Genomic DNA, 23693 nt, shown 5'->3' on the forward strand with positions numbered 1-23693 from the left:
GTCAGAGGTCTCTCACACAAGGTGTGGTCCTAGACCACTTAGGGTTTTCATCACTACCTTTATATATACACAGGTAATTTTAAAAAGGAATTACAACTTAACTACTTACTACAGAATATTTTGCTTCAACAAGGAAGCCATTTATCTTTTCAAAAAGAGATATACATCTTCACAAAAGGTGTTCTTTTTAAAGTAAGAGTTTTCACAGGAATAGCAAAATAAGTTCTTTACATAATTCAAATAGGCAAAAAAAAAAAACAAAAAACTACCAAGGGCAAGTATAACATAGCTCTTGTGTAATTACGTCTTTATTTGCCTCTCCAAGCAGATTCAAGACATATTCATCAGTATAAACTGATTTTAATGAACAAGCACTGGGCAATGGTGCCAGTCAGTGCATCAGTTAAGAGGAACATTACAGTATTCTCAGAATTCTGTGCAATCAAAATTTAAAGGGATCATCATATATTGCCTTAAACAAGGATTCAATCTTTTCTTACAACTTGCTAGGTTTTTTAACTATCTTCCCTACTGAAACAAAGTAACACGCAGAGAAAAAACCCAGGTTTCTTCGTAATTAAACCTAGTAGTTTCAGTTAAAAGTTTCATTTTGAAGCAAGGTACATCTTGCTCTGCATGCTGAGTGAAATGAGTTTATTGGAGCAGGGATAAGAGAGTGTGCTTATGCATTGGTGTTTTCCATATATCAAATTTCATAGGTCAGAGATTTAAAACATTATTAATTCATGAAGCACTCACTAGCATTGCTTAGAATTTAAAAACAGGTATACCTCAATGAAAGCCTATAGTTTGTCCAACTACTGTTACCAGTAATATAAATAGCAACTAAGCATAATAAATTCCTTTCAAATACCTTCTGAAGTCAGAAGTGTAACAATAAAAGGCTGGCTTTGTGTTGCCAATAAGAACCATTAAAAAAAAAACAAAAACAAAAAAAAAACCCACACCAAAACCCAAACAGATGGTCAATGACTTCAGTCTTATCCCCCAGCCCTCTACACCTTCTGTATCCCATCCCCCTGGGGTTATATTTCCTTTTATCTACTCTATGATAGGATCAATTCTGATTTCAGAGAAGCAAATTGCTCATGCTGACATAAATATAAGTTAGACACAGACAATTTCAAGCACAGAACTGAATCACCAAGTGTATTCTGAAAACCAGACTGGACAAAAGGCCTTTCAGTAATTAAGGAAGGTTTTGGTTTTTGGGTTGTTTTTTTTTGTTTCTGTTTTTTTTGTTTTTTTTTTTTAAAGCAAAGTAGGCACCATTGTTGCATCCCTACTTTGATAAGAAGGGAAGAAGTGGCAAAAAGGCAAATTACAAAAGTCCTCAGGTTTTTTTTCCCCAGGAGATCTACCATCATTTATACGATTTTGCAACTTCCAAATCCCTTTGTAATTTAGAAGAATTTCAAATAAACAGGTTTACAGAAACTAACAACTACTAAGTCACAATATTTATCTTGCTCAATGTGGAGTAAAACTTAAAAGAAAAAAAGTTAAGGCAGATTTCAAACAAACACGTTCCAAATTGCACAGTTACATTGGTCAGCGGTTTAAAATGTTTCCCCAGGTCAAAGAGTTAAAGTTATTTAAACGTTTGCCTAATGCCAATTCATCCTGGCACTTGACCATTTTATTCTGTTTCCAGGAAGATACACAACTAACATTACATATACCATACTGTATATTTTGTACGTCAATGTAAGATGACATTACGCTTTTACAAAATGTGAGATGACTACATGTTACAGGCTTTGTGCAGTTAGACCACCATATGCATAGATGTCCTAATGCTAAATTCTCTTCTTCAGTATCTCATAGTACTGGAGGCTCTGAAGTACGAGAGGAACTTGTAACACAGACTAACCACAAAGTACCAGATATTTCGTGCCATTTGTGATCTTGCAATAAATATACGCCAGATCAGGATCACAAGAATTGTATTGAAGCCGTAACGTATATTTCTTAACCTAAGAAGAAAAAAAAAAAAAAAATAATTAAAAGCCAAGGTGCCAAGACTTGTGGCAAAAAAAAAGAACACTCAAAAATTAACTTCTAATGGAGAATTTAACTTGTACATCTATTCATCTCAAAACGTACTATGAGTGGTATTAACTGAATGATCGAAGTAAGCTGGCAAGCAAAGGATCAGAGAAGGTTTTTCCATAGTTCACTGCTGAAAAGTGAAACACACGATACCTAAAGAATGGAGCCAGCCGTATAGCTAACCACAGGTATTTCTGCTTTAAAGTTGGTTGATAAAGCCTCTTAAAGCCAAGGTCACACACACAGTTACTTAGCTATAGAAGGCTGCCATCCACCCCAAAACCAAGGAAATATTTAACACTATGAAATCCCCTCCTCTCCTCCAGATTGTAAAACTTGATATATATGCAGAAGTAACTCCAACTGCTGTTGACAACACACAAAAACATCATAGGATTTTCTAGCCACAGAGCTCAGTCTTCCCTGCAATTTTAAACTCATTCTTTCTCAGCGAACTGTATTTTAAAGATTAGGAAAAACCAAGTGTCCTTTCATGGCAACTCTGAATTTTAGTAATAATCTCACAGGAAAAGACAGAAGCTTCAAGACAAAGAGCAACCAGAATTTACTCTGATTTCTTAGAACCAGAGCAATCTCTTTGGTTCAGTAGATTATGACCGTTTGTATTTTAGAGACAACTCGATCTAAGGAAATACTCACTGCCATTGTTTTACAGGTAGGCTTGCTGTTATTATAGCAAGACCTTCACCTACATACCTTATCTGCACTAAAAAAATAGTCTAAATTTCAGTATTACAAAAGTAAAGCTCACTTTTCTATTTGAGAAAAAAATTCACCCAGTAGCTTCCTAGAGAAGCCACATCCCCTAGCCTACCAGATCTGGCTAATGTTGAAGCACTGGACTCAGTTAAAGAGTTAAAGAGTTAAAAGCTAGGTGCTAACAGAAGAGACCAAATACTTCAGAGTGAATATAGGCAAGAACCTAAACCTCTTGCTAAAATAATCCACTTATAAACTGAGCACTGAGGACAACCAGATACTGTTCAAATACAAGGCTATTTCTCATGTTATTTTTGGTACACTCCTTTGTAGGGAGAATGTAAACAAAGTCCCATTTAACAGCATCTGAATAAACTTAAAGCAAAACCAGAAGGGAACACCTCCTCAGCTATTCCCACCATTATCAAAGATTACCGTCTTCCAAAAGTGTATTTGAGATTGTAATGTATCATTCCAATCCACAACTGCAAATCACTGTCTTTAGAAGAATGACATAAGTAATGACCTTGACCACTTCTCTTTGTGCTGTCAGGATAGCAGATGTGAGGTAGTGTTGCACGACAAGAATAATCACTTTTGTCTCTTTAATGCAGTAAAAAGAAAATGTCTACAACCATCTTTATAAATCAGCCAAAAATAAACCAGGGACAACTGTGCCAGTAAAACTCCGGACACTAGCAGCTACAGAGGAAGTGGTAAGAAAAGTCATCTTCGAACACCAAAAATCAGATTTTTCAGCTCGGAGGTGGAGAGTCCATGACTGTTTACTCGCCTGCTCTTGGAGGCAAAGGTCTCACTCCCAGAAGAAATAACCATTGTTCTATTAAACCTTCCTAACTGAACAAGCCATTCTGACCTTGAGTTACTGCTTATCTTTGTAACTTCCAAAAGACACTTGGGTAATCAGAAATCTGGACTGCAGCATATACTAGTCAGAGCTACAACCCTAATACCAGACTAATATTGTAACTGTCAGGACTGAGAGCGACTCAGGAGTGACAAATAAAACAAGAAAGATTACATCTGGCTTCAGAAAACGCTTCAGGCCACTGGACTGGAACAGAAAAATTCTGGAAGACGTGAGCAGGTGCTATAAAGAACAATTAAGTTGTAACATGGAAAAATAGGACTTGACAAGAGCTGGAAAACACAAAATACAAATGAAGAAAAATATAAATTTATACTTACTTGTTCAAATGTTTCCTAGCTGCGGGAAGGCCAGACATTTCTTCATTCAGCACGTATTTCTTTGTTCCCATGCAGTAATTTTCCATGTATTCTGCCCAATGTAGCTGTCGAACATCAAAATTAAACACCTGCATAAAAGAAAAGCTTTCCCTGTTAGTTGCCTAAAAATTCAGTTGTTATATATAGTAATTTAAAGGAGAAGAAAAAATGCTTTTACCAGATAACTCAAATTTGTCTTTGATGCAAGAAAGTTATCATTTCCTTAATCACAAGATTTAGATCCCATTTCTGACTCAACTGCCAGCTTCTTACATATTCTCTTCCAAACTCCAAGTATTTCATGTCTTATTTTTCCTCCTCAGTGGTAATATTCTTCCCTGCACTTCAAAATGCACCACTTTCCCATTTCATCTGTGTGTAAGGAATTCCACTCTAGAAATAACTATTTCTATTCTTGTTTCCTTTTAAGCAACAAGACAGTTCTAATATGCTATAGAACAAAGACTGCTCTCTGCCAAGTTCACTGATAAAACAGGACTTTTAGATGTGCTTGTAGTTATACAGCTGTATTTAAAAAAAAAAACAAACACCAAAACCTATGTATCTTCAGGAGATATAAATCCAATAAAATTAATCGAATTTTGGCGACCACAGTGAATACATACTATGTCTGACTTCTTTTATTTTTTGTTATATTTACTCTCCCCTGTCCTGCCAAGGAGGGAGAATGCTACTACAGCTTTAAGGTCAACCCACCACACAGGTGTTTGATAAATACGGTACAAAAATAGACTATCATAATCAACCACACACAGTGGGAAGACTAAGGTTTTTTTCATTCAAGGTATTTCATTCCCTCTTACTCAGACCCTGCACTCAAGTTTTCCTTCCTCCTTAAGATCCTCCAGGGCTTTTCTGTCATGCTGCTTCCATTACGCTTCTCCCCCTGCACAGGGCAGCTTTAGTCACACAGCAAAAGCATGCTTCAGAAAGAAGTGAGAGAATTTACACTTATATTTCTTACACACAGCTTTCTGGCCAAACCATGAGAACAGTATATAAAATTTGTTATCGGTTTAAAAACAAGCAAGAAAGTCCCTCAAAATCCACTTCCTGTTTCCTCAGGAGAGATTGTCAAGAACTAAAGCCTTGTTTTATTCATGATGTAGGTAAAACTAACAGCTCAATATATGGGCAACACCAGATTACATGATCAGGCAACTCCAAAGACAACCATCTTTTATATCAGGCCTCCTTCCAGGGGGTCCTGCCTTTCCTTGTCTCTGATCACACCAATGATCTAGCACATAACACAGTCCTGTTCTATGTGACAGGAATCTCTAGTGCCGAGTTAGTACTAGTGATAGCTCCACGGTACAGTAAAGCAGCAGTCCCAACAGATGTCCTTTTTCAATCTTGAATAAACGAGCTTATATTTTACTTTCAGTCTCCATGCCCAGATCACACAGTTACTTGCCTTTTTGTCTTCAGGGCTCAGCTGGTTCATTAGCATAGTCATATTTTCAGTATTCCAAATCCAAGAATTGCTTGTAAAGTATTCTAACAACATCATGGCCTTATGAAGACGTGTTATTGTTTTCATCATCCTATAGTCCAAGGCATGGAATGTACAGGTTACATGGCAGTAATAATTAGTTCAAACAAGAACAGCAGACTAAGATTGTAATTTTTTTTACCCTCCAACCCCACACCCCTATGTTAACACATCCCATCTTGCTCTGTACCCAAAGGATGTTATATTCCATCAAGAAGGTATTTCTGCATGTTACTGAAATGGATCTTGGCTGTCCAATCTTTATATAGAATCAGAAATTACAGAAAAGTCCCTTTTTCTTAATCATACTTCACACTGCAATAGTAAGTTACCACCTCTCCCCCGCCCTTGTTGTTTTGTTGGGGTTTTTTTAAAGGGAAGAAAACCATTGTTTTCCATTGGTAATCCCTAGTTCTGCACACACACACCACTTTTCCCTTCAGCATAGCGGAATATCTGGTACTGAACAATATGACTGCACTGAACAATTTTACCTGACAAGTGTTAAACTGCACAGTGCAGAAAATACACGCAATAACTAACTTTAAGCAAAGAAGTAAGTTTCCCTGATCATTTTGAACACTATGCAAAACCAGATCTCTAACAAACCAAAATTGGTTTATTAAGATCACTAAGAGAGAAAGGCTTAAAGCCATCAGAAATACAGCTTAGGCTCTTAACCCTCTGCTTCTTCAGCAAAGGGCAAGAAAATACTTAAGAGCACAGATAAACAATAGCAGCTCCTAAAAGTTAGGTGATCAGTTCTATGCTACTTCAAAATACGCAGAAATACCTTCCATCATCCTTTACTACACATAGGAAGCAATTCTTTAAAATCATCACCTGAAGTACAGAAAAATTATGCTGTAAGGACCAATCTGGGCAGTCTGATCAAAATAGAAACTTATCTGAAGTGCACCCAAAAAACATGAGTCATCCAGCGACTCAGATGCAAAGCCCCACATTTATGACAATTGTTTCAGGTGTTACAGTGCTAGAAATGGACACTCAACTTTAGTAAGTACTAAGTTACCATCACATAACCTAATGCTGTTACATTCCTGCTTTGGGTGCTCAAGGTAGTTCCATCTCACAGATCTGCTTCCAATTCGATCCTTACAGCAGGACACACTGGTCATTTTAAGCAGAGTCGGGGGAAGGGAGGGGAAACAAAGAAAGCAGAACAACCCAGCACTAACAAGAAATGGCTTTCTTAAGGTAAGTTTTGTTCAGCAAGAGTCATAGAAGAAATGCAAACCACCGATTTTTCTCTGAAAGCTGCCTTGGTGCAGAAATAGAATCATAGAATACGTAGGGTTGGAAAGGACCTTAAGATCATCTAGTTCCAACACCCCTGCAATGGGCAGGGACACCTTACGCTAAATCATATCGCCCAAGGCCTCGTCCAACCTGGCCTTGAACACTGCCAGGGATGGAGCATTCACAACCTCCCTGGGCAACCCATTCCAGTGCCTCACCACCCTCACAGGAAAGAATTTCCTTCTTATATCCAACCTAAACTTCCCCTGTTTAAGTTTTAACCATTACCCCTTGTCCTATCACTACAGTCTCTAATGAAGAGTCCCTCCCCAGCATCCCTATAGGCCCCCTTCAGATACTGGAAGGCTGCTATGAGGTCTCCACACAGATTTCTCTTTTCCAGGCTGAACGGCCCCAGCTTCCTCAGCCTGTCCTCATACAGGAGGTGCTCCAGTCCCCTGATCGTCCTCTTGGCCCTTCTCTGGACATGTTCCAACAGTTCCATGTCCTTTTTATGTTGAGGTCACCAGAACTGCACACAATACTCCAGGTCAGGTCTCACAAGAGCAGAGTAGAGGGGCAAGATCACCTCCTTCGACCTGCTGGTCACACTCCTTTTGATACAGCCCAGGATACTTGCAGAAGTGATATAGCACATTGTTCCAGAAACTCTAGTCTAAAGGAAGTATTATGTATCACGTTAGTGTCCCCTACTGTCACTAATGGCTGGCATCTCAGTATCTAAAGGAATACTGAAAAATGCCTCTTTCTTCTCATGAAATGGAGTAATAGAAGCTGCAGAGGCCATTGAAAAAGTAAAGTATAGCTAAAGCACAAATAGTTTTCATTAAACCCCAAAGAAACCTATCTAGAGTAATTCAGAGTTGTATTATAATTTTAGACCACCAGCTAATTTTATTAGTAGATGTTCCTAGATGCTTTCAAACACCTGTTCTTAGTTTCATCAGTTGGGCAAGGTGGCAAGAGTGGAAGCCAAGTTGAACCACAGCCCCTCCAACTGAAAAATAATCAGGAATATAGACTGTACATACAAAACATATCCTGCACTAAACAAGACTAAACTGAAATTAAAAACACTGTCTCATTATTTAAGTAAAAAAAAAAAACTCAGAAAAAAACCTCAAAACTTGCAAAGTAAAGGTCTCACTGGTCAGATAAGCCAGAAAAACCTTACAGAAGAATGGCCTGAGTAACAGGCCAAACAGGACACAGTGGTTAAAGGCTTACACTTTTTGCAGAGGTCTGTCCACTGACAGTCTTAACTAAGCTGTTGACTTAACTTGTACCTGCTCAATTTCTGTTCTTATGGTAAGCTGGAAGAGCAGCAAGTTTTAGACTGCTACAGTTGAGGAAAACCTGTGCCTCCGCAAAACACTAAATGGTGCAAATTATTATCTGATCAGACAAATGTTGATTTTGAGCTTGCTGCTGGCCACTGACATTCATTTTAGCTCTTTTCTGTAAAGAAAAGCTAAACTTAATTTGAACTAATACAAAGTTGCTGTCCCTGTTTACAGATACAGTTTTAGAGCATAGCTAAGCCAATTAAGAAATAAAATTTTTAAGCATCTAGTGGATAAAAGGAGTCCTACCTCAGCTGCAGGTTTCTCTCCCCCCTCCAACTAAACTGGATTTAATGACTGGACACAACTGCTGATTAAATTCAGTCAATTTTTTTTTTCCTCTCCATAAGGCTGATATATGAGCCTAAAGAATCACATGTCTCCACATTCTCTCAACTGCTAAATCAATTACAGAGTTGGCAGAAGAGGGCTGACTTTCTTGGTGACAGCTTGTTATCTGCACTAAATGAACATGAAACTATACTTTCTTTTTTTTTATAAATAGTAAGATGACAGATTTATTTCAGAAATATCAGCACTGTCATTTAGTGGACAGTCATGTAGCTCTGGCAGACTAAACTTTATAAACTTCAACGGCACCATATTCCTCCTGCAAATGGGACTACACACAACTAAGAGCATGAATACACATAACCAAACTTTATGCCAAAACCTGAAGATCTGAAATGATAAAAGATGCTTTATATTAAGTTTGAAGCAGTTTTAAATTGACAGATAAGAAATTATGGCCTTGACATCATTCTACGTACATGAACCACACCCTTCCTTTTGCTTTTTAAGGAGGAGTAAGAGAACATGAATTGTTGGAGAAATCACCGAACTACAAATTTAAATACTTCATGCCACATTCTGTTCTTCCAGTAAATATACCCCACTGCTGGGAGTATATTTAGAGGCCTTTAGATTTCAAATATATGGGATTAGTATTAAATAACATGGTTCTGTTGTGCTAAGCTCTATGCAAAGTTAAAAGCAAGATCTATGCCTAATATTAAAGGTAATTAGAAAATCAGCAAGCTTTGCTATGCAATTATGTATATGCATGGCAAGCAACTGCTAATACTATCCTTAAACTTAGATGTTAAGGATTATCACCACTATTTCTGTAACTGCACAATGCTATAACAGTATTCAGTACAAAATATTAACTCTTCATTATGACAATCCTTATTGTACCTGTTTTTTCCTATAAATTTCAGATTATATTCATTACTTCTTCCTATCACAGAATTGTTAAATTTAAGGAACTTAAATGAGATTTAAAAAAAAAAGGCAGAACTTTTTCCACCTCACTACAAAAAAAAAAAACAAAAAACATTGTTTCCACAAGTAATGTGCAAAAGAATGATTTCATATTGCAGAAAGTTAACAGTAAGTTTCCAAAAAAACCTGAACAGGAAGACTTTTTGATTATGAGCCTTTAGTTCTAAAGAGTCATAGGCCCAACCTATTTCTTCTACTTGTTAAAAATTTCTTACTCAGTTGCAGCACAGTATTGTGACAGTATGACAACAGTGCAGTTAAACCTACTCAGTAATTGCATTACTTAGAGGTTTTCCTACACTGCACACAAACACCTCAGAAATGTATTCTGACTCAACACAGAGAGGGCAGGCCATTGACCACATGATGTCAAGTTTTGGCTAATTCTACATTTTTACTACACTGCTCAAGTTTTCTGCTAAATAGTGATGGAAAACATCGTATTTCAGATTACGCCAGCCCTTTTTCTCTCAGAACAGCACTGTACTGAGTTTAAGAATTGCCACTAGCATTTCCAAGTCTTTAGAATTTTCTCAGTACATGCTACCTGGCAATTAAGACCATTATGCCAATTGGACAGAATGACCACAGCAACAGTGGGACATCCTTATACCATGACTGTCTTCAATCCATCAGTTAAAGCAGCTTTCAAAGTTGGAGTCAGAAGACTAGGGGAAAAAAAAAGTAGGCAAGATCTGTCTCAAATTTATTCTATTATTAAAGCCCACTAGGGTTTAACACTGCTTGTGCCTATGTCCTGCTTGTGTCTATGTATTTTCTTCTGCTGCTCTTATTGCAGGTTCCCATTTTTTAAATGCTTGAAGGAAAAAAAAGAGTAATAATGAAAGGTACATTCCTGTAAGTGGGTTGGGTATCAAACTGAAACCTTTTCTTTCAAGTGCATTTGAGTAACTTTTGTGAATGAATAACAGCTTGCTTTAGTTGAATCTCACACATTTCCTCCAAACTGAAAATCTTGTGCATGATAGGAAACTCACCCACCCACTGTTATATTAAACTAATTTGAAATAATCTTAACAGTAATAATTCATAGGCTAGAAAATACATATTTAATGTCACCAACTGTACTAGTACTGATAAAGTCCTAAATTCCATCTTTGGACATCAAGGAAGAACTCCAAGAAAAGCAAAAACAAGACTCAACATTCCCACTGCTAACAGCATTCTAAACAACATGATTATTCTCAGCTTGTTTTACTCCTACTAGTCTAATACTTAAAAGACTGAACATCTTTTAAAGATTTATAGGATTCTGGAAGCTCTACTTCCTAACCATTTGAAAGTCAGCAGGGTTGGCATTTATATTGTAACTGGTTTTAGTGACTAATGGTCTCTACATCTGCCAGAATTCCTATCATTTTTTTATTAAGAATAAATTTCAAAAGAACCTAAAAGCTAGGAACTTGTACATTCAAAACCTTCTTTTGTTCTGAAAAGCTTACATCTTTTGAACATATCCTGATCTTCCCACAGCCTCTAGCACAGCCTCCTGCCATTACTGTTGCTGTATGACACTACTGAGCAGGATTTGAACAACAGAACCCAAGCACTTTGAGAAGCTTTCTCCTACAAACCACTTACATGGCTTCCTTCTACTGATCCACTGCCAAGCCTCTTAGAGAACTGACTGTTCTCACAGAACAACTGACCTGAACTACAGGACAGTGAATGAATACTCACTTGTGTTAATACACTGTCACCAGAGTGAAGATTTTTTATAGACTCTGAAGACAAATACTTCTGAAAACATATGTAATGAGTTACAATCGTATGGCTTGGCAAATCTGAAACAAACTGAAGTGACACCTTATATTCCTTCTATATAACTTCATTTAGCCTATTTAACAGAACTATGTCATTTTCACCACTGAAGAGGTTAGGCAGATACTAGCGTAAATATTATAAACTGAACGGAATGTCAAGATGATACAAACCAACAGATCAAATTGTATCATCTACAGGAATAACCTGTAATTAACAACTCCATCTCCCGTTCCATTTTCAGTTTATAAGAGCAACAACAATCTTTATGCAAGCCACTTTCTAGAGTTTAATGACTGACTGGGACACCAAACCAAGATGTATGTTGAACAGCATTGTTGAGCCAGTCATTAATCTCTTCGAAACGCAGCCATTGGATTGTTATTGCTTGCAGTTAGTAAATCTAGACAGTGCTCATGCCATGTCTTCTTCACATGTCTCCACCACCTTGCCAGCAAGGTATTTTTAGGCCTGTCCTTCTTACCATGGTTTATGACCTGTCAATCTGAGCAAAAGATCGTGCAAAAATGCAGGCATTGTATGGCTGACTGCAGTCCAGTATTGATACAAGAGGGGGTTGGATTGAAAAGTTAAATTAGGGTGCCTTACTGCACTTTCTAATGGATTTATCTGGAAACTCAAAGTAATGTGGCGTCCTGTGGGAAAAAATAAGGATCAACATATTTTGACTGTTTATTATTCAAGAATAAACATCACTTTCTAGATCCTTTAATTTAGTCTACCTTAACTATTCAAACCCCCAAACTATCCAACAAAGATATCCTCATTTTTCCTAGAAAATTCAGTCACTTTGAATTCAAGGACCTGTTCTCAGGAGAAAAAAGCCAAGATTTAAGTCACAAAGCATTCAGGGGAAGGAAAAAAAAATATCTAAAAATCATCAACATAAATCATAGTGTAAGCATAGCTTTGTTTAAAAGTCAGAGGTACAGACAAGACAGATCTAGTCACCATTACCTTGGGCTTCTTCCAGTAATCCTGAGGTAGATATCATACAGGAATGCTGGGGCCTTATGGCTTACAGCAATCCAGTAATGATATAAAAGGTGATTGGAAGTTAGATTTACATTGGGCCGTCTGAAGGCCTGTTCGAGAGGATTCCTCTTGAAAGTAGAAATTACATGGTATTCTGAGAAAGAAAAGTTGCGTAACAGCTTTGATAATAACCATGTAAAATGTAATGGTTTTCAAAGTACATTACAGTGTACAATATTTACGTCAGTACAACATGTAAATAACCACCCTAACTTCTCTAAGATTCTCAGAAACTAAAACAAAGTCATAAGCCTAACTTGAAAGGCTGTTGTACTGGTTCCTATTATAATCAAGAGGTCTTTTATGTCTTCATCTTCAGTATCATATTTTTCTTGTAGCTTCTCTCTCTGTTCCTCTTCCCTATCTCAGAAGTTGTTTTAAAAAACTGACAGCAATTTAAAACAAGTTATCCATATTTAACCGTTAAGAAAAAGGCAATCAGGATGGGACTCCATGTGAAACTCCTGCCGACACCTGAAAATACTTAACAGATATGCAGGACCAGTGTCTTAAGAAGCCCTGTTGAAATCCACTGCTTATAACATCAAGCTGTTGTTTACAGACTGTGTTTAAACACCCAGCTCAAATTGGGATATAAATTAAGTCAGCAATTTTCCAAGTTTGGCTGAAGCAATAGCAAATAAATACATATAAAATGGGTAAAAGCAAGTAAAAAGCAAAGTAGTAGAGAGAAGTAAAATAGATTTAAGTACTAAAGAAAAAAATAATTATCTGATCTTAAGAATTCTATTTCTAAAAAACTGAAAGCAAATAAAACAGATTTACGATGCCAGCCAGCTTGTATTGCTATTTATAACGAAAACTATTTCAAAGCTTTTGGCATCTGGGTTACATTCCAGTCAGCATATCCAAGAGTTGAAAATAGGTAGCCATTCTTTCTTAAAAATTACTTTTCCACGTACATGAACAGTTGAAGTCTCATGTAACTATCTGAATATTAAATCAACTTAAGACAAAAACAAAGAGCTACACAAGTGCAAAACTATTCTTCCCATACCTCTCAATTTATGCAGATATACATAACATGCGATTGTGGGCTGTTTATCCACATGCATTTGTTAAGGTCAATGTTAAACCCAACATCACTATCGCTCTTCTGTGCAATGCTTTACTCTGCTCACTACCCACAATCTGCAGATTATGTCATGGCACCAAACAAAAATCAGTGATCCCGTAATTCAAATTATAATGAAATTAAAAACAAAAAAAAACAAAAAAAAACAAACAAAAAACCCACACACACAATCAAGAACAAAATGAAAATGCGATAATGCTGCAAGGCGAGAGAATTAACAGTGGAAGATAATGAAAAAGCACAATACACTACAAAATTGAGAGGTATGCCTGTTATATTGATTTCAATAATAAAAATGCACTATCACCTACTGATTATAGCCCATGCTTGTATTATTCAACCTTACTTTTCTATTAAAGCATATGAAAAAAGAAACATAGCATACCAACTTCACCCCAGTGGAAAGGATTGGTGCCACCTGTTGTACAGTTATATACCATGACATTTCTCGGTCTGGAGGGAAAGACAAAAGTGAAGTTAGAAGACAACCTACCTTTTGAAAAAAGAGGCAAGATACACTTATCCGTTATCAAAGTTACCCTTTCCCTCAACAGCATCATTTACATAAAGCAGAAAGCTCCTATCATGTTGGGTTTTTTGCTTTTTATATCATCTAGTATTTTTCTCCTTTAACTCCTGTATTTCTTTTCTTTCGGAGAATCATCACCTACTTTACTGTAAAATGTACTGAATACAAAACCCAGGAAGAAATTTGCAGGCATAGCTTGTACAACAGTATCAGTAGGTGATGTCTTCTTTGCCATAAGGAAGTTACACTTTGAGGGGCTAACAGCGTTAGAAACTTAAATTTCTTTGTCCTGGGGGAACAGCAGAACACTGATTATAAGTTCAAAGACTGATTTATTAACACACACACACACACTATAATTTCAAAATACTTCGTACTCTCTATTGTCACCTATATAGCTAAACCTATATAGGTGCATGTATAGTTATACCTATTCACTCCAGAATACCAGGCTGCGGCCAGTGTCATATTAACAGCAACATCTACTGGAACAAGATCTGCTAGCGCATTGTTGGAAGCTCTCATTGTTCGAAGAATTCCCTTTCCTGCCTTAAAGAAAAAAAAAACAGCAACAAGAAAAATAAAAGAGACAGAAGATCCACCAATAAAACATATGAAGCTTTCTCGCCTTTCAAAAGGAAGAAAAAAATTTAAGTACATTCAGTACTTACAGCAATGATGACACCACTAGGTCCATTGAAGCTATCAATCCATCCCTATTACAAACAGCAGGAAGGGAAAGGTTTTGGTTAGAGATTACTGAAGTCAGGAGTTTCAAGTGAAAACCTAAACTTTCTACAAGCTTAACGGGTGGAAAGAAAAGAGAACACAGAGGAGAAAGATACCAAGTTCCATATCTCTAAATTAAGTTGTTCCCTGGCAATATTTGGTGGTATAATAAGTTATGATTCAAAAAAAATCTACCTGTAGATTCACAGGTCCTTTTAAGAGAGATGCTAGCTTGTTTATTTCCTAGTGAGCAAATTGTAGGGCATTGTCTGTATAAACATGTTTATGTTGAAAGTATTCAAGCTTACAAGTTTTTTAGACTAGCTTCTAGCAACTCCTAGAAAACAGATAAGCAGTTTTGCTATCTTTCATTAGTTTTTTCATTCTTCAAACAGGAGATATTCTTCTTGATGATCTTAAGGTCCTTTCCAACCCTAGCTATTCTATGATTCTTCAACGACAGCATTTAGATGCTATATACTTACTGTACTACTCAAAAAGGTATGAAAGGCAATTATTTAATAGACATTGAGAGATATTCAGTCTTGAAGTGGAGAAGTTACTCCAACACTGACCTCCCTTATAGAAGGAAGTATATGTGCTATCAGTATAGCATACAGTACTTAGAACTTACGTCATATAACTCAAGCCTACACAGTTTGACTAAAAGTGGAGCCAAAGCATCTTTACATCCTGCAGTCCTCAGTTTTCTTAATCACCCTTTGCAGGTACTGATATACCAAAGCATCTTGAAGAGAAAATTAGCTGAAGATATACAGAACCATCAACAAAAAAAGCTGACAATTCAGTTCACAGGTAGAATAGTATCTCACACTGTGACAGGCTTAGAAGTAAGTTACCCTTAAGTTTCTTACATAACAATACCGTATTTGACAGCTTTTGTACAGGTGTTATCCAGAAGCAAACTGACACAACTTCATAGTCTAAAATACTTTCCATTACAACGCTGGATAAACAGTCAGTATGTACTACAGTTTATAAGCAAGATGGTCAGGTGAAAATGACTTACAGGAAAAGGCTCCTTCCAGCTAGCACCAACAATAGATGGCCTTATAATGGCTGTGTTTAATTTTGCACCTTCTTGTTGTACTATATATTCAGCCAAGGCTTTTGTATATATGTAAGTATTGGGTCTGTCACCTATCAGTTTTGGAGTAATATCATTCACCAGGCCATCATCCATCCATCTAAAGAAACAAAATAAGAGGCAAGTATAAATTACTGCATGCTGCTTCAGTTGAGGGCACACGTAATTAGTTAGTTACCACAAATTTCTTTCTCCTTTAAAGAAAAAGGGATACAGACTGAAATTAAAACAAGTTTCTCAGTAAAAGAAAGGAGAATTGCATGTTTGGTGTCCACTAAGAGTGGTATGCTACTATTTACTTCTTTAATTTCTTGGGCAGATTACTTAGTTACTTAAGCAAAATAATTTGTTACACATTAACTATAGAGCAAGTTGTATATTCCTTTACAATAATACTAATTCTATCAACCAAGTTCTCAAACAAGAAGTGCATACACAGCAAGTTAGTCTTTGGAACACAGGCACACCACTTCTCAGTTAGCATTACATGATTTAGAAAGTGATGCCACTGCAAAGCAGTCAGTCTCGGCTGCATTACAAGCATCACCTGTACCTTTATGGTGTTAACCTATCATCTCTGAAGCAAGCTGATCATCTTGTTACTTCCCTTAGTTTAGTGAAGTTTTGCAAATTCAGCTTGCTTCCCAATTCATTCAGCATTTTGTACTTAAAACTGCAACAACATTGTCATAGCACACAAGCACAACAGAGATGTGCCTCTAACTACTGCTACTTTGGTGCTCTCTACTTCAAAACAGGCTTGGATTTTATCTGCCTCAGTCACCCAAAATCTTAATTACATAAATGGAATTTAGCCAACTTTGTTATTCACCAGTGCTCTCTTATAATCAAAGATGACATGCAGACTACCTCATGATATGAGCTGGGCTAGGAAGAGGGGTAGAAAAACCCAGAAAGGGACACAACAGATCTGTTTCTATGTGTTTCAGTCAGCTGTTGGCTACAGATCACTCTCCTGTAAGTTTAGAAAAGCCCCCCCTCCTTGCCATGGGTTCTAAAATAGAGACAGCTGTCCAAACCCAAACCAACCAGTTTTAGTTAGCCTGCTTATGAAGAGAAAATAAAAAAATTCTCATTCAAAAGTGTATATAAAGTCAACATTATAAAAAAAAAAGAAAAATAAGGTGGTTGGTTCAACGTGCATTCTAGGTAGTAGCTCATTTGCTTTTAATGTTAGTGCTCTTCCATCTGTAATAGCAAGCTAAAAGATATTTACTTTTTTATTAGTTCCTTTTAATTTCACACTTCTCTTACAAGGAATGGACAATAAAACCTTAAACCATCTCCTTAACAGAAAACAGAAGCGTCAGCCATGCTGCCAGACTTACAGGTCAGTGTAAGCGGATTTAGTCTTTCAGGTTCCTAAGCACCTTTTAGTACTTCATTACTAGGAAACAAGTTGTTACAGATTACTGCAATAGCTTCATAAAATGCAACACATACTCAAGAGAATCCATCAGTTTCCTGGGATCAACAGGAGGTGGATATACTACTTCCTCAATCTGTTTTCGATTGCAATATGCATACGCAGTTGAAACATGTATGAACACCTCCAGAGTCTTCATTCGCTGTGCCAAGAAGAGGAGCTCTTGTGTGGCAGTCACATTTAACTTAACAGCATCTCTGTTGATTAAACAGAAACTTGATTAGCAGAGTGCAAGACAAAAAACAAGCCACAAAAGCTCGACTACTCAATTCACTCCTAAATGCCTCAGTGATGGGTAAATAAAATATTCCTAAATACACCCTCCCCAAAAAAGCAGTACGGACAGCATCCTAACCCTCTTAGAACAACATGCTACACAGCCTTACCTAGAGCATCTCTAAATATTTAGTATTACTTTCCCGAGTTTTACCCTGGTTTCTTCACACTCAAATACCAGACTGGGACAGTCAGCATACCTTTGATTCTCCTCAAGCTAAATCCTAATTCTAAATGGGAATAATGCAATGAATCACCCAGCTGCCATAAGATGCACCTCAACTTCCTAGATCGAGAAAAGAACCGCACTTTCACCCTCCAACTTCACAACTTTTTATTAAAATAGAATACTTAAGGCCACTGTAGAAGAATAGGCATTTCCCTACAATCCCCACCAGAACACAGTTTACTGATTAACTACTATGATTATTTTATATAATTCAGATATCCTTTCCAGCATTTAAAACTTACTATGGGAGCTAGTTGTCTTGTATACACTTTACTAATCCAATAAGCTTTAATAAAACTTTATTGGCTGTATTCTCAAAGTCTCTACAACAAAGTGTTACATAAAAAAAAAAAACAACAACAAAACCCAAACACAAAACAACCCACAAAAACACTCTTGATCCCCCAAATAAGCATTAAGTCTGATTTAATACACTATTACTGAAGCACTGGGGTGACAGGAGAAGGAGGCCACTATTCCAAAGCAGTTAGTATAAATGGAAAATATTACATCTAAATGAAATGGGGAGGAGAGGTATTTTGAGGTTTTTTGGTTGGGTTTTTTCTTTTTACCCTCCTTCATCTGTTTGGTTTTTTTTTAGATAAAAGTATTGTTCTCAGCCTTCACTGCCTCTTTCAAGAGGTCAAAGGAAGGCATGCATAATCAGTATGCACCACTTCAGGATAAACAAGTACACAGCAATTACAAATTGGGAGAATTTGTACTTCAGCATACAGTTTTGCCCAAAAGTCATCCTCTGAAATGTGCATTCCCCTTCTGATGAGGTAATTTAAAGGAATACTTTGCATTCCCTTTCACACATTAGGGAAAAAGCTCTAATATTACCAGTTTGCACAGCACATATAGCTACAGCTTGTTTGCATCCTTTCTAACCATCCTAGATATCAGAGCAACACATGATGTAAGGAAGACTCAGAATAGCAACATGTTCCTTAGTCCCTTCAACAGCTTCCCTTCAAAATGACTGAAAGTCAGGCAATGGGATTTAGTTTAAAAGAAAAAAAAAACAACCAAAAAACCAAGCCACCAAATAAACCACACACACCAAACCAACCCAACCACACAAAACCTAGAGGGGCTGTAGCAACTAAATAAAATACTCTTGTAGTTTTGCTAAGTCATAATAATGGATTTGGCTTTTTGCCTACAGCTTTAAAGAGATAAGAACTTTTCCAAGTTGAATAGAGTAATTCTAACCTCTGGCAAAAAAGGTCTTATAATATGCCTCCACCTTCCTAAGAAGAAAAACTGAAAACCTAAAAGCTTAAGATAAGTTTTGAGGAAAAGATTATTACTTTAAGGGGCATCATGGAATTGACCAAATACACAAATACCAGAATACATAAAGTAGCCTGATAGGCTGAGTATTTGCAAGATTATGTAGACACCTGATTTACCCCCTCCTTTGAGCACAATTGATTTACCAGAACAGAGGCTACAGAACTTTAGACTCACCTTAGTGTTTCATTGAATCTGACTGTAGCAGCGCAATGAAATATAATATTAATGCATTCTATAAGTTCTTCCTTGATTGGTTCACTGAGGTCCAGTTCAGGCTGTGTAAGATCACTCTCAATTACAATTATTTTTGCTCTGAAGTCTGGTTGCTCATCTCTCAACCTGTCGAAGAGCTGTCAAACAAAAGGAGTAAAAAATTCAAACTAATAGGGTGAAGAGATACACATTTCATTTCAGTTCGGAAACACTATTTGCCTACAGAGTTATACCATCGTATTTCTCAAGATATACAGGAAATTAGAAAAGCGCATTAGGAATATTGCTATGTTACCGACTTCTATGGACATAATCAGTGATGAAGTTATGCTTCTAACCCAAACTATTCTGTGATTCTACCTTACAACTTCCAGTCCACACTCTTTCACTTGGTAACTTATTCTCTTAGCAAGTTTTAACTCAGGTGTTTTACTTCTCAGTTCTGCATTACAGTTGAATATAGAATCATAGAAGAGTTAGGGTTGGAAAGGACCTTAAGATCATCTAGCTCCAACCCCCCTACCATGGGCAGGGACACCTCACACTAAACTGTGTCGCACAAAGCTCTGTCCAACCTGGCCTTGAACACCTCCAGGGATGGAGCACTCACAACTTCCCTGGGCAGTCCATTCCAGTGCCTCACCCCCTCTCAGTAAAGAACTTCTTCCTTATACCCAATCTAAACTTCCCCTGTTTAAGTTTTAACCCATTACCCCTTGTCCTATCACTACAGTCCCTCATGAAGAATCCCTCCCCAGCATCCTTATAAGCCCCCTTCAGAGGCAGAAAGGCTGCTATGAGGTCTCCACACAGCCTTCCCTTCTCCAGGCTGAACAGCCCCAACTTTCTCAGACTATCTTCATATGGGAGGTGCTCCAGTCCCCTGATCATCCTCATGGCCCTCCTCTGGATTTCTTCCAACAGTTCCATGTCCTTTTTATGCTGAGGACACCAGAACTGTACACAATACTCCAGGTGAGGTCTCACAAGAGCAGAGTAGAGGGGCAGAATCACCTCCTTTGCTCCTTTTGATGCAGCCCAGGATACGGCTGGCTTTCTGGGCTGCAATCACACACTGAAGCCGGCTCATGTTCATTTTCTCATCAACCAACACCCCCAAATCCTTCTCTGCAGGGCTGCTCTGAATCTCTTCTCTGCCCAACCTGTAGCTGTGCCTGGGATTGCTCCAACCCAGGTGTAGGACCTTGCACTTGGCATGGTTAAACTTCATGAGGTTGGCATCAGCCCACCTCACAAGCATGTCAGGGTCCCTCTGGATGGCATTCCTTCCCTCCAGCACATCAAACGAACCATACAGCTTGGTGTCATCAGCAAGCTTGCTGAGGGTGCGCTCAATCCCACTGTCCATGTTAGCGACGAAGACGTTGAACAAGACCGGTCCCAACACCAATCCCTGAGGGACACCACTCGTTACTGGTCTCCAGCTGGACATTGAGCCATTGACCACAACTCTGTGTGCAGCCATCCAGCCAGGTCTTTATCCACCAAGTGTTCCATCCATCAAATTGATGCCTCTCCAATTTAGAGACAAGGATGTCTTGTGGGACAGTGTCGAATGCTTTGCACAAGTTCAGGTAGATGACATCAACTGCTCTACCCCTGTCCATCAGTTCTGTAGCCCCATCACAGAAGGCCACCAAATTGGTCAGGCAGGATTTCCCCTTAGTGAAGCCATGCTGGCTGTCACCAAGCACCTTGTTGTTTTTCATGTCCCTTAGCATGCCTTCCAGGAGAATCTGCTCCAAGATTTTGCCAGGCACAGAGGTGAGACTGACTGGTCTGTAATTCCCTGGCTCATCCATTTTCCCCTTCTTGAAAATGGGGGTTACATTTCCCTTTTTCCAGTCATTGGGAACTTCACCTGACTGCTACGATTTTTCAAATATGATGGACAGTGGCTTGTCAGCTTCATTTGCCAGCTCCTTCAGGACCCGCAGATGGATTTCCTCAGGTCCCATGGACTTATACACATTCAGGTTCTTAAGATGGTCTCGAACCAGATCCTCTCCTACAGTGGGCCCAAGGTCTTCATTCTCACAGTCCCTGCGTCTGCCTTCCAAAACTTGGGTGGTGTGGTCAGAGCATTTGTCAGTGAAGACTGAGACAAAGAAGTCATTCCAAACCTCAGCCTTCTCCAAATCCAGGGTAGCCAGTTCTTCTGATAGCTTCTGGAGAGGGACCACATTGTCCCTAGTCTGTCTTTTATTTGCAATGTAATTATAGAATCCCTTAGTTATCTTTCACATCCCTAGCCAAGTTTAATTCTAACTGGGCCTTAGCTTTCATCCCTAGCTTCCCAGGCAACATCCCTGTATTCGTCCCAGGCCACCTGTCCTTGCTTCCACCTTTTATAAGCCTCTTTTTTCCTTCAAAGTTTCCTCAGCAGCTCCTTATCTATCCAAGGAGGTCACCTGGTCCTCCTGCTGCACTTCCTTCTAGTTGGGATGCAACATTCCTGAGCTTGTAGCAGGGGATACTTGAATATCAACCAACAGTCTTGGGCCTCCCTGCCCTCTAGGGCTATTTCCCATCCTCCACCTAAATTAAATACAGGATAATTTTCACTACTGTCTTTGCTAGAGGCTAACAGCTTGAAAAACAGCTATGAAAGCACTTCCAGGTCTTGGATTGTATATTTGTTAGAACAATAACAAAGACAAATATTCAAAAACAGTATTTTACCTTAGACAAAGCAAAGTTGTTCTCAAAATGAAATGAGAGCATGGAAAAGGACAAAAATGTACTTTGAGAATGACACATACCTTACAGCTCGTAATTTCTTCTACTCGCGCTTCAGCTGTCTGCCCTGCTTTGGGTCTTATCAAGACATACACTGCTTTCACTTTAGGACAGGATCTGAGCAGCTTTTCCAGAAGCACTTTTCCCATGAAGCCTGTAGCTCCTGTCAGGAGGATGTTCTTTCCTTCATAGTATTTGGGGATGGAAACCATTATGACCTTAATAAAAGTTTATATATATTAAAAAAAAAGGATATTAAAGAACTTCTAAGAATTCAGATTTGCAAAAGATATAAGTAAGTGACACAGATGCAAACACCCAACCTCACACCTGAAAGAAATGCTTAACAGCTTTTTTTTTTTTCCTTCCCTAACCTACAACTAGTATTTTAAGATGTCTTTTTTGCATTCAAAGAGAAGTTCCACAGGGTCACTACAGTCATCCCAGATCTTCTTGCAAGCTGCTCCTCTTAAGAGCGTTTTAGGGAATTAGACACCCACTCAGTCTAGGAAAATATCACAACTTCAGTCTGTTTTTACCTCTTTACCACTTTAAGTGGCCGCTCCACATAAACCAAAGGTCATATCAGTAAAATGTAATCACAAGCAGATACTTCAAATACATTGACAGAAGACAGCGAGTGAGGCACCTGCCAATTGCTGGCCGTGGTATTTTGCCTGTGTCAGCAAAGTTCCCTGTCAGTATTAGGCTGAGCCTTCTTACAAATTAGATTAGACCAAGGAGGAGGTACAGTTAGTTGCTTTCTATGAGATCTGATGGTTCTATACTGATTAGAAAAAACCACCACGCAGTTCCACAGATGATACTGGTTTCCAACCTAGTCATCAATTAAGTCTGCTAGGTTTTCCCTGCCAAGTAAGGGATTCAAAGTCTCACACAATCTGAGTTTGACACAAATACACCTCCTAATAAAACGTTTGTTACTCAGATTTGTTACTCAAATTCAGCACAAAGCTCAGAAGTGTTACAGGTTTTGCTTAAGTTAACTACAAGAATTTTCATTTCTTTCCCCTACCTTAATCAACCACTTGGATATTATGTCCAATTCTACTGGAAACAAAGACTTTCTAAGCATAAACATGCTGCTATTTCTCACACTAATGCAGACTTTGGACCTTGACCTTTAAGGCCTTTAGAACTAAACCTGTGCCTCAGACCAAATTAAACCCATTCTAGTAAGTAAAATATACCAATTTTTACTATAACCCACAAGCAGCTTACTTTCACTGTAATAGACTGTAGCCTATGAATATACTTCCGCCATGCTTTACAAATCTGTCTAGACTTAAGACTGATGTACTGAAAGTCTCACCACAGTCTCCTATAGCAGATCCCCAAGCAACACATTACTGAAAGCACTACCAAGAGAGGCTTATTCCATAAAACCATGATACTAAGAAAACCCAGAAAAATGAGTCCCCTTAAAACAGATGAGTAGCATTTCTTAAGAATTACAAAACTGAATATCTAAACAGGAAGAGAGCCTTTCTTCATATACTACCCAAGAAGAAAAAGAAATGCAGCTTCCAAATATGGTTAGTTGTTTTGAAATGGCAGCCTATTGCAAGCAGGAACTTACCAGGGGATACACAGGATTTATGTTAGCAGTAAAGAACCACAGGCTTAATTTGCATTTTTTGCCTGAAAAGTAAGTAAAAGTCTTTGGAACATTTGTCAACA

At 38.0% G+C, this 23693-nt stretch overlaps 1 protein-coding gene across 1 annotated transcript; it reads right to left on the bottom strand.

Annotated features, from left to right (window-relative positions):
* Window positions 1–1218: 1218 nt before the first annotated feature.
* Window positions 1219–23693, bottom strand: FAR1 (fatty acyl-CoA reductase 1). The gene is made up of 12 exons (XM_061462892.1): window positions 23593–23693; window positions 22016–22210; window positions 19194–19369; window positions 17230–17409; window positions 15688–15865; window positions 14600–14644; window positions 14359–14477; window positions 13785–13852; window positions 12226–12397; window positions 5480–5609; window positions 4003–4130; window positions 1219–1997 (listed from the first exon to the last, which is right to left on the bottom strand). The coding sequence occupies exons 2-12, from the start codon at window positions 22202–22204 to the stop codon at window positions 1835–1837; spliced, it is 1548 nt and encodes a 515-aa protein (XP_061318876.1). The 5' UTR covers window positions 22205–22210; window positions 23593–23693; the 3' UTR covers window positions 1219–1834.

Source organism: Pezoporus flaviventris, unplaced genomic scaffold (genome assembly GCF_033815535.1).
Source record: "Pezoporus flaviventris isolate CSIRO_AGI_PZ_B2104156 unplaced genomic scaffold, CSIRO_AGI_Pfla_v1 ptg000036l, whole genome shotgun sequence".
NCBI lineage: Eukaryota > Metazoa > Chordata > Aves > Psittaciformes > Psittacidae > Pezoporus > Pezoporus flaviventris.